The 20,595-nt window shown below is 42.7% G+C and overlaps 1 protein-coding gene across 4 annotated transcripts in view; it reads right to left on the bottom strand.

The window, feature by feature from the left end:
- The window catches only part of LOC118076889 (transducin-like enhancer protein 4), a 138,444-nt gene that overhangs the window by 79,562 nt on the left and 38,287 nt on the right, over positions 1-20,595 (bottom strand). For all 4 annotated transcript variants that reach the window (XM_035100057.3, XM_060280067.2, XM_060280071.2 and 1 more), the window contains exon 5: positions 19,374-19,436. In XM_035100057.3, coding sequence (XP_034955948.1) covers positions 19,374-19,436 — 63 coding nt within the window. The remainder of the gene's footprint in view (positions 1-19,373; positions 19,437-20,595) is intronic.

The following is a 20,595-nucleotide window of genomic DNA, read 5'->3' as shown; positions in this document are numbered from 1 at the left end:
TTTATCCAGACCAAGTAATTAACTGGAATTCAGCTTTCATCTCTCTGCCCAGAGAGAACTCTCTGCTCCAAATGGGCAACAGCAGCATACCAATCTTTTTGACTTAAGAGGACAGTGCTGTCCTCAACTGCAAGAATTGTTCTCTAGGCACAAGACAGCAAAATGTTGTGAACAAAGTGATGCATTTGAAAAACAAGGAGTGCATTTGGGCACCCACCCACCCACCAACCATGTTATTTCCTTGTCAGAAAAGCAAACATTAGTTCTAATTCTCCCTGACTTGTGCACTTGACTGCTTACTTTGATATAAATATATCCCTTAACTTGCTTCAGCTTTAAATTTATTTATTCCAATAAAGGGGTTAATCCAGACTTGAAGCAATTAAATGAGAGGGGGGGAGGGGAAAAGAGGAGGAGAGCGAGAGAGTCAGCTTAAAACACCCTGGCCTTTCATCTGTATGTAAACAAGGCAAAGACAAGCTTGCTAATTTAGGATTACAAGTCTGGAGACAAGAAGACACAGGCCTTGGCACATTTTAAAGAAGCTTTGCTATAGGGAAAAATACATGTTGAATCTTTGTTCATATTTCAATCAAAATGTGAAAGCCTTTGGCTGTTTCGATCACCAGAGCCATGATTAAGGCTAAGGCTGAGATTCTAAACATGCTTACACTAGAAAAAAAAGCCATCAAGAAACTCTCTGAGACTTGAACTGAGGTGGGCTGGCTTACCTGCACTATATCATCACACAGCTTTAACTATCATGGCTCCCCTGAGGCTCCAAGAAGTCACAAATGGGTAGTTTTGGGTGAGGGTGCTGAAATGTTTTGGGGTTTTTTAAAGATCTCTCTGGCCCCTCCCAAAGAACCGTAATTCTCAGCAGCCCTTGGCTTAGAGCCATGGTAGTTTCAATGCAATTAGTTTCATAAAGATCAGGTAGACTGAACATATTGTTAAAGTCTCAATGCTGTTCAGCTCAGCAGGTTTGAAATTTGCTTGCCCTATAGGAAAGCAGAGTGGTGCACAAAATGGAATAAAAAATGTTCTGGACTGGAGCGCCACAAAGTTTTTCCGTTTAGGGGAAATGACACTCCAATAAGTACCGTGTTTCTCCGAAAATAATCCATACCCCAAAAATAAACCATACCCCGGAAATAAGCCATAGTGATAGGCAGTTTAACTCTGTAGGTTAAACTGTACCATACTTAATATAAAAAGACATCCCCTGAAAATAAGCCACCGTGTGTTTTTTTGAGGAAAAATAAATATAAGACGGTGTCTTATTTTTGGAGAAACATGGTAAGATGGAGCTCTAAGGAAAGACAAAGGGCAGGATACTCTAACTGTAGGAACACTGGGCAATGAATTGCCAAATAGACGGTTGGTGAATTGATGCAAGAATCAAGGTTTTCCTACTTTAGACCAGAGGTTCTCAACCTTTTTGAGTCCACGGTTCCCTTGACCAACTACGTTCTTTCTGCCTCACTCCCGAGTCTCAGGAGCTCAGTTATGTTTCCCCTTCCCTGCCGAGCCGGCAGCCTCTCACCCCTTTTCGGACACCTTCCCTTGTGGAGGGTTCCCTCAGCCTCCTCTCCTCTCCCCTCTCCTTGGGCTCCCTTCCCTCACCAGCTTGCTTACTCCGAGGCCACCTCAGTTCCTGGCAACCAGCACCCCCTGACTGACCCCAGAGGCACCATTCACCTGGAGAGCCCACTGCAATAAACAGCTGCACAAGCCTCTGGAGACAGAGACGTGGGAGGACATCAGAGGGGGAAGGAAGGAAGGAAGGAAGGAAGGAAGGAAGGAAGGAAGGAAGGAAGGAAGGAAGGAAGGAAGGAAGGAAGGAAGGAAGGAAGGAAGGAGGCTGGTGCTGCCTGTGGCATCTCTGACCACCATTCAAGGCACCCCAGGGTGCCATGGCACACTAGCTACAAACCACAGCTCTAGACGTAATGATGGAGGACACCAGCATCATACTACCAACACCAAAGAAGTATAAACATACTCAAAACTCCCACACACACGCCTGTCCTGTTCCTTCTGTGCACAGAGGGGATTCTTACTAGGGTTGCTGAGCATTCAGCTGCTTTAAAAGAAAAGGGGAAAGGACTACAAATATGAAGAGCTTTGTGCACTGAGTGCAAAACAGGCAAACAGGGCTGCAAAAATCCAAATAAGCAGTAGTTTTAACACTGGCACCAGGTTTGCTGGCAATGCTTCTTGTGTGCTGCTGTTTGCAGGACTTGGCTATTGCCTCCCATGTTCTCTGTTTTGTTCCTTTCCCGCCTGCCCTGACTCTCACAGCCACTTGGCTTACTCCATTCCCTAACCAAGGTGCAGGTGGATTAGCAGCAAAAGCAGAGGGGTTGGTCACTGTCTCCTCCCCTTCCCTCCTCAAGTCACTCATAAACCAGCTGAGTCCAGTGAGCAGCAGCTGCTAAGTTTGGCTCCAACGACTTGATGATGATGACGATCCAAGAGGTGACCTGGAGCATCGAAGAATATGGTGGTGCCTCAAAGGGAGAGTGCTGGTGGCCTGGGAACCCTCCTCAGATTCTTTTGTTTTCCATCTTTTACCCTTCCTTCATATCATAAATTTATTCCTGCTCCCTTCCTTTCTCATCCGTTCACCTCTTCACATTCCCCATCCCTTTCTAATCCTGGAATCCTCCTTCTCCCCTCTGCCATTTTCTTCTTCATTCTTTTCTTTCTTCACAACTATTAGAACTGTTCCCCATGTCCTTTTTAGACCCAGATCATTCTCCACCCCAATCCTCTTCCCCACTCGACTGCTTTCCCCCCAGGTGTGCAGTGGGGCCTTAATTTATTTCTTCATCTTTTCCAACTTTGCCTTTTTACCTGAACTACAATGGAACCAACTGGTGGCACCCAAGATCACAAAGGCTGTATGTGCAGCATCTAAATCAACTTCTGGGGAAAGTAGACCAGGATTACCAGGGCCTGACTACCAATGCCTGATCTCACTCACACTCACCAGGGGACCAAGGGTTTCACAGAGGATAGGGAACGAACCCCGCCTTCTCCCCAGTCCAAAACTTTGGTTAAACCTGGAGTTGCTTTTGACCAGACATCCCCAGACCTCGGCCCTCCAGATGTTTTGGACTACAATTCCCATCATCCCTGACCACTGGTCCTCTTAGCTAGGAATCATAGGAGTTGTAGGCCAAAACATCTGGAGGGCCGCAGTTGGGGGGTGCCTGCTTTTGACTCTTCATTGCCTCCCTGCTCCCAACTCCAAGCTCTGAGCTACAAACGAAGGGCAGAGGCAGTCAAAAAGCTGCCTAAAGTCATTGGCACCATCTAACCCACTACTGCCTACTGTGGTGGCAGCAGCTCTCTAGGGTGATCTACGTGTGTGCTCATGTGCACCTTCAGCTACCTGAGCGCAGTACTTAATTGGCATAACAGAATCAACAAAATAGAAGGAGGCAACAAATACAACAGGGATCACTTGCTGGCTGGGATGAACATGAAAGACCAAAGTTGCTCCTCCAGTACAAATTCAAATACATGTGGTTGTGGACTTCTCCAGTCTAATTTGAATTTTTTTTGGGGGGGGGAATAGAGTGACAGCTAAGTAATTATCAAATGTGGACAATCTGAGGGGGGCGGGAAACAGAATCAGAAGCCTAGAAGAGCAGTAAACATCAATAGGATACTGTTACCCCTGGATACAAAATCTGTGGGTCATATTAGAGTACCACTATGTCAAAGGAAGCACAGTTCCAGCTCTTGCAGGAAACAAGTTTATTCACAGAATCACTATGGGTAGAAGTTCAAGCCAAAAAAAGCAATACATATTATGCTACCTGACCAAAATTTTGATGAAGATTTTGAAATGCGGGGAGGCATCAGGAAGGTGGAAGAAGGTAGAAATATAATAATGAATGTCATAAATATATGAGGGTTAAATGTAATTTTGGGCCTTACAAAACTAGACAAATTTCCCCGATGTAGTTATTCATAAGTCTACTCTACAAGGAAAGAGGCAACTGTTGATTTAATCACCAGCGGTGCCAAGAAACTGATTCAAGACAAACAATGTTGAGCTACTTAGAAACAGTGACCATAACATTGAAAATGAAATATGTTTAAGTGGAAAATTACTCCAACCCCTCTTCCACAAAAAAGATAAACCCCAAATATGCTTTTCCAGCATCACATTTTGCAGAAGAGCGAAAAGGGAAGTTGAAGAATGAAGCTAGAGGGTCACATACCTTCAACAAGCATGAAGCCTAATTTTCAAAACATACACATACACTTGTAATAGAGGCTTAAATACAGTGTCTATCACAGACTGTATGTGAGTCAAGGAGGCTACAAAATGCAAGGCATATAACTTTAAGAAATGGAAGCTTTGTCCCTAAGAACAAAGAGCATAAACTCAGATAAATCAAACCCAAATTCACCAGAAGGCAAGACAGGAAGTCTGAAAAGCAAAATAATTAATAAGAAGGTGTGTGTCCAAGGAACACCACAACAGACAAAGATGCTGAAAGAAGTATTTGCATCAATCTCTGCTGGGAAGATCTTGTTGAGATAGCAACTTGCTGCTGGTGGTTTCTTTCTAGCAGTTTGCAGCTGGCAAATAAAAGGCCACAACAGATGAAGTTTGGATTTGATCACCTTAAAAGTTGCTGATATGGAAGTCTGCAGAGAAACCTGATGCCTTCCGGTTGTTGCTGGACCGCAACTCCCATCATCCCTGACCACTGGCCGTGCTAGAGTTCAAAATATCTGCAAGGGAGGTTCTTGGTTGAACACAAACCAGAAGGATGCCACCACTTCACCAAAGGTGCCTCCTGTGAAGGCGCTCAGATGCTTTAGATTCCTTATTGTAAGTGCTATAGCAGGATTACACATGAATGAGCTCAAGAGAATACATTTTTAAAACTTCCTTCTTAATAAAATCTCTCTCTCTCTCTCTCACACACACACACGGCTAAAGTTTCTGAAGCCAGCTAATACCTTTAAATGTAGACTAATGTAAGAGTATGACAATTCACTCCATCATTCAGAATGAAGTACAAAGTGAAGGGATTCTGTCTGGTTCTACAAAAACGACAACTGGAGTATTATTTTTTAGGGGGGTGGGAATACAATATATTAGTCTAATATGATAATGCTCATCAGTAATCAGTGCATAGACAATAGGAAGCTCCATGTAACGCCATTATCAACACCATCCAAATTGTTTTTGCTAATGTAGGTCAGGCCTATTTTATTTCCCTGAGAAGAGCCGCGAAGCCTTTAAAAATCTTCTTTTCAAATAATTTCCATTTGCTATTCTGCCCAGAAAGCATAAGAAAGGAATGGAGTGCTTCAATATTAAACATTTACTCCAAGGCATTAATACGTTTCTGTGCACAGTCCTTCCTAGTAAAAAAAAAGAGAGAGGGGGGGCATCCAGATATTCTTTGCTGTTAAATGTATCTTTATTTCAGTTAATCCTCTTTAGGATGGGCACAGAGTCTGAATTTGCAAATGCTCTGGAGATAACATTTACTTTTAAAAGATTTAGAAAAGTAGGTTTAACCAAAAAAATAAAAGTCAGTGCTACCCCACAGAGCGCAAGCAGAGCATTAAAAACTCTCTTAGCAGTACACACCAACTGAAAAGAGATTTAAGAACTGGAGGATTTTCTTTATGCTGATGGGAATTGGGGAGGAGGGGTGGGTGGGAAGAGCAGGTCTTAACTACAGTAAGAGGCTTTTTAGCCATTATAAAGGACTGGACAAAGAAAGCAAAGACATTGTATTCAAAACTGGGTGGAAGCCAGAATGTTCTTGAAGCATCTCCTTACACTGCTGCTACATAAAATACCCACGGCTTCTTCCTCGGTGTAGTGTACTATCACAGCACCATTTCCTTGGAGGGAAACACATTCACACACAAACACACACGAGTTTGGTGGAGGAAACACATACGGTACTTGCTTTTGAATGTCTCAAGATAGCAAACAAAGTTTTAAATATATTCAGGCAAATACTACAAGCTCAAGTAATTCAGGTTGGGTAGTAAGAGAGAGAGTATAGTTAAATACTGTGCGGATGACCGGTGGGGGATAGCGGAGGCAATTTCTGTATGTGTGTGAATAGGCATCATAAATAAAATCTGTGTAGATACTACTTCCTATATTCCACTTTGTTAACCCAAGTTTACTGGGAATACGGTATATTCCAGTCTATTGCATTATAGCAGAAGTGGCCAATGTGGACTCCAACTTCCATCAGTCCAGCCAGCCTGAACAATGGTAAGAAATAATTGATGTTAACAACAACTGAGAGGCACCCAGGTCCGTCTTAAGCCCATCCAGGGCTGTGGCGCAAAGGTCCCTCTAGCGCCCCCTCCCTTTCCCAAAATTTAGAATTTGGGGCCCAACTTGCAGACCACCTCGTAGCCCCGGGAGCCGCTGCCCACAGAAGGCGGCAGCGGCATCCAGGCAGAGCAGGGTGGGCAGCTGGAGCAGCACCATTGGGCCCTCCCCTGCCCTATGGCTGCCCGGAGTCGGCTGGAGCTCGCGAGGAGTAGCAGCACGTGCAGCAGCAGAGCCATAGGGCTTAGTGGCTCATTGTGCCCCGCCAATGCTGGGGCGCCCCTGAGAGGCCAGCGCCCTGGCGCAACGAGCCACTAGCCCCTATAGGAAGGGTACCACATTAGCTACATAGGCTTTGGAACAGGATGGGTTCTGTAATTGCCTATACACCACCAGAAAATCCTAAGTAGAAAGAAGGGTAGTACATACTGTAATTGTTTTTAGTGCATATTAGGGTTCCCATATTTCAAAGAGTAGAATTGCTTTTTTTAAGAAACCCACCCGAATTGTTGAACTTTTTAAAGCTTTTGGAGCTCTTTCCGCTTTTACCATTGCGTCGCCATACACCCAGGTTTACCCTGACATTTTGCTGATTCGGCAAAATTCCCCCAGCGCCATTTTTACATCCAAAAGCCAGAATTCTCCTGATGTATGGCAAGCCTAAAACACAATAGTCCATTGTTCAGATCATTCTTTTGAGAAATATCTAGTATATCTTACTAATGTTTCAGTAAGAAATTGCTGAATTGCCCGTTTCCTTTACCATAGAATCCTGGAGTTGAAAGCAACCCAAGGGTCATCTAGTCCAAACCCCTGAAATGCAGGAATCTCAGCTAAAGCACATCCATGGCATAAAGCTATCCAACATCTGCTTAAATACCTCCAAGGAAGGAGAGTCCACAACCTCCAGAGGGAGACTGTTCCAGTGTCAAACAGCTCTTACAGAAAAACTTTCTGACAGTATGTTTAGTTGAAATCTCCCTTTCTTGTAACTTGAAGCCACTGGTTCAGGTCCTACCCTGTAGAGCAGGAGAAAACCCTCTCTGTGTGACAGCCTTTTAGGTATTTGAAGATGGCTATCATCTTTCCTCCCAGCCTCCGCTTTTCCAGGCTAAACATACCCAAATCCTTCACACCCTCCTTAGGTCTAGTTTCCGACGCTTGATCATTTTGGTTGCCCTCCTCTGCACACCTTCCAGCTCCTTCTTAAATTCTGGTGCCCAGAATTGGGCACAGTATTCCATGTGTGGCATGACAAAGGCAGAAAAGAGTTGGACAATTACTTCCCTTGATCTGGACACTCTACTTCTGTTGATGCAGCCTGGAATAGTGCTAGCCTTTTTTTTTTTGCTGCTGCTGCTGCTGCATCACACTGTTGACTCATGTTGAGCTTGTGGTCCACCAAGACTCCTAGATCCTTTTCACATGTACTGCTGGTAAGCCAGGTGTCCCTCATCCTATATTTGTGCAGCTGGTTCTTCCTGCCTAAGTGCAGAACCTTACATTTGTCCCTATTGAAATTCATTTTGTTAGCTTGGCCCCAGGTATCCAATCTGCTAAGGTCATTTTGAATTCTGATTCTGTCATCTACAGCATTAGTAACCCCTCCCAGTTTGGTGTCATCTGCAAATTTGATGAGCATCCCCTCAATTCCTTCATCCAAGTCATTTATAAATATATTGAACGACAATAGGCCCAGGACAGAATCCTGCAGCACCCCACTTGTCACTTTTCCCCGGGATGATGAGGAACCATGAATGAGTACTCTTTGGGTTTGGTCCGCCCACTAGCTACAAATCCACATAACAGTTACCTTGTTCAACCCACATTTTAGCAGCTTCCTTGCAAGAATATCATGGGGGACTTTGTCAAAAGCCTTACTGAAATCAAGATACACTATTTCCACAGCATTCCCCTGATCCACCAAGCTTGTACTCCATCAAAAAAGAAAGAAATTAGCATCATCTGACATAACTTATTTTAAAAAAACCTATGCTGAGTCTTAGTAATCACAGCATCCTTTTCTAAGGGCTCACAGACTTACCGTTGAATTGTCTGTTCTAGGACCTATTATATTGTTCTTGCAAGCTAAACAAGTAGTTTTACCCGATTTGCATTATAGGTCAAATAATTGCAATAACATTAGGACACAATTTTCAGAAAATATTTTTCTATTGAGATTATTGTTGAAAAGAAAAATCACTGGTGCAGAATCACTGTGAAACAGAATTGTGCACACAGGGAGTGCAGCATGAAACAGAGACCTTCTGGCATCAACAAATTAATGTACAAGTAAAATACTAGCCTTTGCTCATCAGTGCTTATGATGTTCATTCACCTCTATGACTGTCTCAAAGACAATAATGATGACCATTTCCCAGACAGAAGATGCTAGTCCCATGGAAATTGACAGTAAGTCACATTCGAAAGTTATGGTTGGCAAAAGAACACAGCACAAATGTTCTGAACACAAAGTCTCCAGGATTTCCTTATGCCTCCCCCCAAAAAAGCAGCATGCATTTCCTTTATCGAGAGGGAAATGGCTAGTTCACATATCATATTGTTCTTCTATTGATAAGAAAACATGAGCAGAGGTGGAAAATAAAGGCAAAACGAAAGTGGGGAAATTCAGGAAGACTGAGGGTCCTCCCAGATAAATCAGTTTGCAGAGTACCAATGTACAATGTACTAATGTACCGAGTAACAAATGTGCATTTATTCTTCCTCAAAGTATAACTTCTACAAAGTGGATGTCACATTTTCCAAGCACTCAGTGTTTGGTGACTGGGAAACTTACTCCTCACCCCCAGAGCTGCATGCTTACTGCTAGAGTTGCATTGTAATAGTTGGACAAGATTCACTGGTGTCTACTGAAGTATGCCTGTAGAAGCCTCAAATGTGGAGCAACACCAATCTCCCCGCACCAAGTCTTTGGGTCATCTTGTAAAAATGTTTTATCATCTTCTAAAACTCGGCACTTTTTAAATTTAAAGCCAAAATGTGTAGAATAGGACAGTCGCCCTCCTCCTGCTCCAGGAAAGCAATAGAGCAAAGTTATTTTGCTACATCTAGCGTATGCCAATGGAGTACCATGCCATTAGCATTGGGCGATGCTAGAATGAGCATACATTATGGGGAAACTTAGTTCATTTGTCTAAACCTTGGGGAAACATACCGTACTCACAAAATAAAAAGGGGCAACCAGTAAACTAAGGAAGGAAGTCTTTCGGCACTGGTGCCATTCCACACGTTGCATAAGAAACAAGCAAGGAGTTCCTATATGCGACTACAGGAGCGAGGGTAATTCTAGCTCAGGTCTGGAAACAAGAGTTAATTCCATCAGTAGAAGACTGGAGAAGGAAAATGGTGGAATATATGGAAATTGCAAAACTAACATCGAGAATAAGACAGCAAGGCAGCGGGGTGTACATGAAAGAATGGGGAAAATTTATAGCATATATAGATAAGATAGTTGAAACAAAATAACACCTTAAATAAGAAATTACTCACAGAAGGAAACAAACCCAAAACAACAAACAACCCCTGGCATGGGCACTGGCCCCAGACCCACTGCCAAGGGCACCCTGGACCTGCTGCTGCTTTTCTCCACTGTTGCCCACCCAACTACTGGCCAGCTCAGAAGAGATGAAGAAGAGACTGGTGATAGCCCTGAGGAAAACAAGCAACGGTTGCTATAATCTGCTTGCTGACTAGTTCTCTCCTTGTCAAGCAAGCCCCAGCAGTGAAGGGCAGAAGGACCCAGGGGGACGGGCGGTGGGGGGTGGCACAGAGCGTGTCTAGTTTAAGCCCCACCCCAAACCTGCCCCCATTCCCTCTGTGGCTACACCACTCCCACAACTCACCCCCATGTGAGAAGCTGGGGGTTGACCTCTGCACCGGGGACCGTCTTTGCCTCATGATATCCTAGGGCAGGCACAGGCAAACTCGGCCCTTCAGATGTTTTGGGACTACAACTCTCATCATCCCTAGCTAGCAGGACCAGTGGTCAGGGATGATGGGAGTTGTAGTCCCAAAACATCTGGAGGGCCGAGTTTGCCTATGCCTGTCCTAGGGCTCTAAATCGTGTGGGGATCCTACATAATTCCTGCGCAAGTCCAGCCCCCAACGCAAAGGATTGCAGGAGCAGTAATGTTAATGCAATAGAAAGAAATAATGGGGCCACAGAGCACACCACAATGATTACACCGCGGGAAGAATGCCTAAACAGGGCTAAACTGGTTACAGGTAGGTAGCCGTGTTGGTCTGCCATGGTCGAAACAAAATTAAAAAAATTCCTTCCAGTAGCACCTTAGAGACCAACTAAGTTTGTCACTGATTGTCCCACTTAATAGCCATGATTACTAGAAATATGCAATACACCATTTTAAGTATTATAAGGAAGCAAGCGTTTCCACGGTCTTTAGCTGGTTTGCTGCTGAGATCATTTATACGGCAAGGTCAGAATGTTCTTAGGCATGCTGATTAAAGTGCCCCGCATATAGTTCAGACAATGGTGGCATACCACAATGCCAGTCTTAGTAAGAAATCTCTGGTGACTTAGACGATGATCTCTTCCATCGAACCATGTTAGCGCACGCCATTGATTTCTTACGAAGTTAACAAGCAATCAGATGAGTTAACCTAGCACGGTTTTCAGGCTCTAACGCTGCCATCGGTGCATGCAGCCACTGCATTTTGTTCATTTTCCCCACAGGCACAATAAATAAATGACGGGTGACATTCTCCAGCCTTCCCTTTTCTTTCTTTTTTACATATGCGCATAAAAGGAAGGATACAGATTGGAGCATTTACAAGTGTCAATCAATTTCCTCACGTGGCTGAAACAAAAGACAACTTCTTTATAGGTGCTTCTGTTTTACACTGAGAAGTAAAGTGGCACAGGATATGAAAAAGCAGCTTCTGAGAGAACACCAGGATCAATAGACAGATATCAACAGTATCACAGATACTGTTACTAGGCCACCCTCGTATGATTATAGGCAGTTGCAACAACCCTTCCCTGGGCAAAGGTCAGAAATCAGGAAGATTGTTGCTGGTACTCGAAGACTACTCCAAGTCTACCATCTTTTGCCAAGGTTCAGATCTGTACAGCACCATTATGCTAACCCCCCCCCCCAAAAAAAAGCTTAACAAAAGAAAACAAGAGGGGATGTAGATTGGTTTGGACCACAGAGAGGGAGTGCCATGCTCTTTCCAACTGGTTACTAGTTTTGACTCTTCTGCTCATCAACATCATCTCCTACAAAGAGCATTGATATATGTGCTATATTTCCGGAATCTGATATTTGTGCTCCAGTCAGGGTGTACTGCTCTCTCTTTGCTACATGGTCTCAGAGAATAAAGTAATGCCACAACTAGATACAAGTTGTAGAGTCTAATGCAGGCTTCCTCAACCTCGGCCCTCCAGATGTTTTGAGACTACAATTCCCATCATCCCTGACCACTGGTCCTGCTAGCTAGGGATCATAGGAGTTGTAGGCCAAAAACATCTGGAGGGCCGAGGTTGAGGAAGCCTGCTCTAATGGATTTATTTCTCAATAAAATTGAAAATGGAAAAAATCTGATGAAGTCTTCTTCTACAACTCAAGATGACTGATCACCGTAGCTGGAGTCAGAAAGGATTCTTTCCCCTGGGTTATATTGGCTAGTGACTAGGTTGCCTTTTTCACCAGCTCTTAGTGGGTCTTATTCACAGAAGTCACAAGGGAGATTTACATTCACTAAAAATGAGATGTGTGGCAGCTTAAAGAGTAACAAATGTATTACGGCATCAGCTTTCATGGACCACAATGCACTCCATTTAGTAGGCACGCTTTCATTCATTTCCTCTGCTGGCACATTATGGTCTGGGTAATGTTACAAGATCTGCTCTGGGTTCTGATGTGCAGGGAGATTTCCTGCATTGCATTATAAGGAAGAGTGTGCTTGATGGCATTTTGGTCTCATCCAAAATACATATTTTTTCTTGAAGACATAAGGACAAAGAAAATCACAAGCACATACACAACAAGTTACTTCTTTGTAAGAAGTATATCCCATGCCCACCTGCCCTGCCAAAATGTCAAGCAACCGCCAATACACTGCATAGGAGATATAACATAGCAGTTATTTCATATCACAACGTTCTTTGTGTGTGCTAGAGGATTTGATTTTTCAAAACTTTAGCATGTACTGAGTTTTCTCCAATTTCCCCAACCACAAAACTCCACAAAGGTGAAGGAATTGTACATGTAACTCCATTCTTCATTGCTACACAGAAAGAAACCCAACATTTTTAAAAAAAAAAAATCCTTTACCTTTGTCAAAGAGGACCATAAGCACAACTCAGATTGCTCTAGTCAAGTATGATGCCTATTTCATCCCCAACATAAATGTAGTTTATTAGATGGATTCCTTCTATCAAAGATCTCATAAACCTGGACAAACTTTTGAGTAATCTGCTCAGTCATGTATGAACTGGCTGAATAAAATGAATGGCTTTATTTATTTATTTTAAAAAAGAGGAGCCATATATAAGTTGGTGTTTGGAATTCCAAACAAATGGCTTTCAAGAAGAATGAAGTTAAAAGAAGACCTAATGCTTCACCAAGTTAGAGAAATAGAATGGCAAGCCAGTAAGCTTGGTTGATCTAAATCCAGATCAGACAACTTGGGAATGTGGTATTAATAAGTTTATCGGGTTTATAGAAAAATATGTACTTCCAGTACTAGAGGACCTTCACCAGAAAGTGGATATCTCAGCCCCTGTCGAATTTGGTTTGCAAGGAGCAGAGAAGGGAAGAATCTTGCCCATTAGCCAGATCAGCTTCCTCAACCCAATCCATGGCATATTGGAGTGCAAAACAGACTACATTCATCACAACTTTTGCAAGATTCTATTTTTAGTCCATGCCATTTGGAAACACCAGGGGCAAAGTTAGGCATTATTTAGCCTGGATCAAAGACCCAGTTTGCCACCCCCCATGCACATTTGTACACACACACACACAGAGAGAGAGAGAGAGAGAGAGAGAGAGAGAGAGCACTCACACATTGAGTGTGGCACCACATTTAACCAATCCTTCCTCTCTCCCTTATGAGTTTACTCCTTCTTCTGCCTCTCCCTTATAACTATTTGGCACTCCCGACCCACCCCCAAGACACACATACAATGCTGGCCCACAACATTTTGCTATCTGGAGTAGAGCGCATATAGTCCCTCATCACCACCTCAACACTTTTTAATTAGATTTTCCAATTTAAACATCTAATCCATTTTCAAATTATACAAATTATACAAATATCAATTAAACAATTAATTCAAATCTTCTGCCAAATTATACTAATTTAAATTTGACTTCCCGTGCTTCAGACTCAGAAAGCCTAGTCCTCTTACAGTCACGGCTTTCTAATCAATAAAATCCAGATCTTATCCAATAATCTGTTAAAATCCTTCTATCTTCTTTCAAGCCCCTGGGTTTTGTCGAGCAAGCAAGTTTAACCAAACCAATGTTTCTGTGTGAATTTACGCCTATGATTCCTCTATAAATTAGCACTGTCTCTTCGCACGCTGGTATCTTGCCAAGTCCATCCAAAGATCCTTCACACAGCCAGCAGCAGCCATCTTTCGAGCAGTCCCCATAAATCAAATCTTTAAGCTCCTGTGATGTTTCTCTCCAGATCGCTCCAGATTGCTACTCAATATAGTCTTTCCAGGGGAGATTTGCCAGATCAAAACTATAAACAGGCATCTAATGTCTTATTTATGGCTCTCTCCCCCTTTGACTAATATCGTAGCCGGCTTTATTACCAACATGGCGGACTCTAAATTATAGCTGCGTCATAACTCAAAAGATTCTTGACAAGTTTCCAACTGCTAATGAGAAAGCTTCTCTTTGATGTCCATATATTGAGGAATCCCCAACCACATTCCAAGCAAATCCAAGAATACAACTTTGATTTATTTTTGTTTTCAATTCACACAGTTTATATATGTAAAAAGACCATATTAATTCAGTAAATTTCCCACTTTCCAATCTCGCTTGCTTTATAAATGTTATTTACGGTTCTTCAGGCGAGAGTTTTGTTAAGTGAATTGTAAAGCACAATAAAGCAGACTTATAAAGTTCTCGCTCTCTCCTTCAGTCCGTCACATACCATTTCTTGCTGATTGCATTCCTCTGTTATCTTTTGTTTTCTCAGTGGCTGAGCTTGGCAGTATAAATCTTCTTTCCTTGTCTGAAGCATGTCCACGGCTTATATCCAATCTTTCTTTTGTTGTTGAGCCTGTTTTCGCTCGTAGAGATGGCGTCCGGGGGATCCGGGCTCCCATGGGGGCTTACCATCCAGAGCCCCCAGCTTCTCCCTCCTTCCGAAGTCGAAGCTGGTAGTGGGCACTGCAGATGAGACTGCATCTCCCCATACCCTGGGGAGACTTCAGGAGGCTGCATACTCTCCTCTACAGCCTCATAAATTTCTCCATGGGGGTCGGAGAGATGGAATTTTCAACCATCTTCTACGGCGATCCAAGCGGAAGTCCACCTCAACACTTTTTAAGTGGTTGGGGCATTCAGACAGAAATTTCTGCCTATCACGCAGTGCCAGTTCTATTTGGTGGTTCATTATTTTTGATAGCAGGTTTATAGTCTTGGGCCACAGAACTTCATTCTTGTCTCTTAATTCATGAAGGTCCACTTTTGAGAAACTGTAATCTACCATACAACAAACCCAATGTGGTGAAATAAAAATAGTATCTCATATGGACAGGGCTGACCTAGGCTCACTAGCTCAAGCACACCACTCATGCACTGGGTGGCCCTAGATGAAACATTTACAATGTACTGCATGGTATTTACTTCAGCAGTAAATAGCTGAAGTAATTAACATTACAGATACAAATGATCTGTGCTCCCCACCAAATCCTGCACATCTCAGCTGACTGCCGCACAAAATAGTGTAATCCTACATGTGATTTCAAAATATTGACAAAGAGAAATGACCTACTTAGAATCTGATACAGTTCAACAGTATTGTCCAATAATGAGCACAATTCTGGGAAGACATTGCTTAAACGAAAGTATGTGGTTACTGGCATTTAAATATTGCTTCCTGTGGCCAAGCAGATGGTAAGGTGGTGAGAAGATGAAACGTCTGTCTCAACATCTGGTATATGTGCTACTTTGTACATGGCAAGAGTGGGCAGACTTCAGGCCACTTGGATCTACTTTGGTGTTTTTTTTACTAGAACTCCAATATTTACAAGCCAGAGCCAAGTGAAGAAGACATATGCTAGGTACAAGGTGCCACTGAATACGTTCTGAGCCCAGGAAGTTGTTTTCAGTACCAAAACTGAACTGAATTTACAATCCTCAACCAATAATTCCACTCCTAGTTACTTTTTTCATGTGAGAAGCCACGTTTAGGTGGAAAAGTTGTATTGTTCATGAACAGCTGTGCCTTAGAAACCCTTGCTGATCTGACAATAGATCCTAATCTATCTTCTGTCCACCCCGATGTAAGATACAGAGGAACAGAACTAATTGGGTTTTGGGGGGGGGAGGGAGATAAATCTCCTCTGAGCACCCATTTCTTCTAGCATTCTACTTAAACTCTATATGGAAATTCTGGCAATTACTTTTCTTTTGGAATCCTGTTGCTCCCTAGTCAGATACGAATGGCAGAGGATATGGAAGACTAGAAGCAGAACAAACAACTGTTTGTAAAATTACAACCCAAAAGGATAATCTCAAGGGTTTAGGGTACCAGGGATTTGTCTTTACACATCTGCTTATGTAACCAATGAGATGATAAAACAAGCAGCAGGATGATTCATTCCATACTGTTGATCATCTGCTCCAACCACATTTGTAATTTCAATGGGCGACTCCATTTTTAAAAAGACCATTTTCATATTTGCACTGCCAGTGAATAAAGAGAGAAACTATTTTTGTGAACTGGAATGCTATATGGAAAATGGAAAAGGAAATACTGTGACCGTGATTCAAAGGAAAACATCGAAGCCACAATCACAAAGAAAGGTAAGTATCATAGCACACCTGAAAGCAGATATTAGCCCTGCTACTAGCATTTGCACTATAAATGTCAAATACTTTCCAATTTTAGGAGCCAAGGTTTCCTACAAGAAACCCTAGAAATGCAAATTCCTGGACAGTTCTAAAAATTATCTCCAGATTCCTGAGATGGAAGTCGTGACCAGATTAGGTTTGTAACACCGACATGCTGTGTAACAGAGCGTACACTGTCTTCAGAATCCAAAAAAGTTGTTATTATTTTGCTAGTGTACATTGCAGCAACCCATCTTCTAACAGGGTTGGGGGAACTTACCCCAAGTGCAGTACTTGCTCCAATCTCTGGGGTCCACAAGAACCCTCTTAACAATGCCATCTTGCATCACATTTAGACATCAGTAGAATAGAAGGAGTGGTATTTTCAGAGGCTACTTTGCTCCAGTTACGGAATTTCCTCCCACTATAGCTCATGTGGATACCTTTGGCCTTCCAGTTGTTGCTGAACTGTAACTCCCATTATTCCTGGCCAATGGTGGTGCTTGCTGGGCTGACGGGAGTTGTAATTCATCAACATCTGGAAGGGCCAAAGTTCCTCACCTCAGCGCTAAAGACTCAAAACCCAAAACCCATGAAACGACGCTGTAAGGCCTACTCAGTTGGGCTGGCCTTAAGAGTGGGGAAATCACTGCACAATGCTATTTCATTTAATTCTGCTCCATGTGGGGCAATGTTTTCTTTTCAGGGGGTAGTCAAGGGTACGCAGTACTGGCATCTCTCTCTTTTTTCGGGGGGGGGGGGCGGGTAAAGTGTGTGACACTTACTATAACCATGGTGAATACCAGCACCTATTTTTCTAGGGGAAAAGCACTGATGTGGGGGTTGTTGTTTTTGGTGGGAAGGAGGGCTTTCTGCCTTTGAAAAAGTACCTTTCATTTCTAGGTCACACTCCATTTCTATCCTTGACCACACTCAAAATACGTATAAAGAGGTTTGGACCCAAAGGCAGCAAGCCTAGCTATGATAAGATGCATGGAACCATCACCCTGATTATGCTGTGAACCGAAGTCCCCCAGATCCAGATTACCTTTCTTAGGATCACTGAGAAGAAGAGAGAGAGAAATAACCATGCAAAAATAAGGAATGGGTGGGATGTGAAAGGTTCCATTATTCCAGGTCTACTCTCTCATCCCCAATCCCAATGAACATTAATTTACAATTAAGCCATATGAAATGTTTCATGACCTAAGAGTCATATTTATTTCCCCACTAGCCAAAGGTAAAAAGTTACCAGCAGCCTATTAGGAAAGCATAATTTTTCATTTCAAGGAAAGCGTGGGATTTGGAAAACTAGCTCACCAAGTCTATATGAATTTTCTCTCTCCAAGCCTAGATAGATTTCTTTTTTTTAATCCTTAGTTAATAATCAGGTTGAAGAAAGAGGAACCAAGGCCGGATGGTGGGGAGGGAGAGACCTACATTAGCCTGTTTACTCTCTAGTACATCAGCAGTTGATGGCTCTTCTCATTTTTCTGCCAAGTTTAACACCAATTGTCAAGAAAGCTGCACAAATCATGCCTTTCCAGCAATTTTTCAATATATCCTATTAGATGCCAGCTTGAGAGAGAGTCATTTTTTAACACCAATGTATCAGAATGACAGGCAAACATTTTAATATAACTAGCGGCCTGGTCCTAATGCCTACTGCAGCAGGACGAAAGCAGAATAAGATGTAGACTTTCCAGCTGCTGATGCCACAAACCACAAATATGGAATTTCACTATCCCTAAAACTTGGTGATGGAGCTAACTTAGATATATACAGACTAGGTGTTGGATGTTTTGAATAGTCAAGTTACTTTAGAGCTGGTCTAATTTAAATACTGTCTGTTTAAGAGAAACAGGTGCCGGTGTTTCTGTTAATTGCTCACAGGCGTGGGCTCTGCTTCTTGTATATAAGGCTCTGCCAGAAAGCCTTCTGCATCTCCTAGTTAGATCTTTCAGTTTGATTCATCTCTTAGTAGATCACTCTCTCAGTTGTTCTCAGTTTAAGAGATTCCAAGTTGAATCTTAGTAAGAGAGACTCTCAGTTTAAGAGATTCCTTAGTTGAATCTTAGTATGAGAGTTGCTTAGTTATAATTTTGCTGTTAATTCTTGGGTAGTTTAATGGGAGTTATGTGGGAGTTTGTGGGAGGTTTGGAATGGGTTGAAGGTTGGAATGTTGCTAAGAGAGAAAGCATTTATCTTTAGTTTAAAGTCTCTTTAGAGTCGGTTTGTTTTTCAGTTAAAGAAACCCAACAGTTTGTATTTTCTTCTGTATGTTTTTACAAGCATACAGCTAGTAAGGGGTTTCATATAAGGGAGATAATTCCCTACACTCTTGGTGGTGTTTTCTTAGCCAGGTCAACTTCTGACTGCGTATACTCTGTGTGAAGCATACTTTAAAGGGCCGCTGTAAAACTGGGATATATGATTTAGATTAAGCAAGTTTCAATACCCAGTTTTCTCCAATATTATTCTTATCATATATATATTATTTTCCAATACTAGGTTTATTCATGGAGTGTTAGGACTATTAATACCTTTTACCATGACCTCTAACTAGAACCTACATGTTCAGAGACAATATGCCTCCAATTACTACATATGGGGGGGGTGGAGGTGGGCAGCAAAGCAAAATTTGATGGCTATAATTCTCTTTCCTCTTTATAAACTTCCAGAGGCACCTGGCTGGAAGAAACAGGATGTCAGATTAAACTTAAGGTTCTCCCAATTTCACATTGGCATTGGGGCAACGATGCTGTAGGCACCAATATTTAGGACCACTGATTTAAAACTGTCTCTTGCATACATATTAAACCCAAGTGATGATGGACAAGGAATGAAGCGGCAGAAAAGTGAAATATAAACACTGAAAGCATTGCACTGCCAGAGAGACCCCTCATCTCCTTTTTTAGTTAAAGCAATTATCCTGCAATTTGAGGCCAGCACATATAAACAGCCCCCCTTACCTCCTGGGATAAGAAAGGAATGACCTGGGCACATATGGCATTCAGCCTCTTGACAATTTCTGCCTGTGGATGAGAAAGGGAAAGTTAGTGAGCAACATGTTGCAAACATATTATTGTGATCACAAATAAAGAGCAAAACACATTTTAAAGCAGCCGTTTTGACAGGCGGGCAGCTCAGTCCTCTGGACTGGCTTCAGGTGCTGCACCAAAGCAGCTAAAGCGTGAAAACAGGAACCTCTGGTGGGTTGAGACACATAGTTGCCCTTTCCCTAACAAAATAGCCTTACTACAGGAGCACAGCAGTATGCGGTTGTGCATATCCTTGAGACCAATAAGCAACTCTTAAAACATGGGCTGAAAGATCATTGCAGCTTCTATCCCCTCACCTTCACAGCCTAACACTGATGGACATGGATAGGAAGCTTTTTTCCCTTCCCATATAATAATAGAACCTTAGGTGACGCTGCAAGACGGGAGAGTCAGGGCAGACAAAAGTACTTTTCCATGCAGCACATAAGACGATTAAATTCACAACCACAAGACGCAGTGACGGCTACCAACTTGGACAGCTTTAATCAAGATTAGACAAATTAATGAGCAAGGCTTTCAGCAGCCTCTAGCCAGGATGGCTGAATATCCCCTCCAGAATCAAAATAACAGTGCTTAAATACTACTACAGTGGGGGGGGGCTGTTTTGCTCGTCTCCTGCTTGTGGGTTTTCCACAGTCACCTGACTGATCACGGTGGAACAGAATGCTGGCCTGGATGGGCCTTTTGGTCTGATTCACCAGACCTCTTCTTGTGCTTTCTGCTGCCCCAGTGTTTATGGCTGGACCTCACTGCCAACCCAAGCATAGGGGTGTACTGGTTTAGCGAACCCTGCAATTCCAGCATCTGAACTCTGGATTCCTTGGAACTCTACAATTACCCAGTTGTATTCATCCTTCCAAAAGGAAATCAAATGTAAGGAACAACAGTGGCAGACCCAGTTCAGCAATTAGGAAGCGAATAATGGTCAACAATAACCACTTGCTGCTCTGAGAGCTCCGCATAATAGCAAGTGCTTGAGCTTCAATACAGAACAGAGAATTGAATTTCCATTGGTGAACCGGACTTTCTTGAAAAAATTCGGGAGCCTTTTGTAGCAAAATAAGCATATACACACACACACACATACAACCTCTGAGATTGGCACACACTTTTCCCTTCTTAAATAAGATTC

The sequence above is a fragment of the Zootoca vivipara genome, chromosome 10 (assembly GCF_965207765.1).
Source record: "Zootoca vivipara chromosome 10, rZooViv2.hap1.1, whole genome shotgun sequence".
Lineage (NCBI taxonomy): Eukaryota > Metazoa > Chordata > Lepidosauria > Squamata > Lacertidae > Zootoca > Zootoca vivipara.
This window is presented reverse-complemented; position numbering and strand designations above follow the sequence as displayed.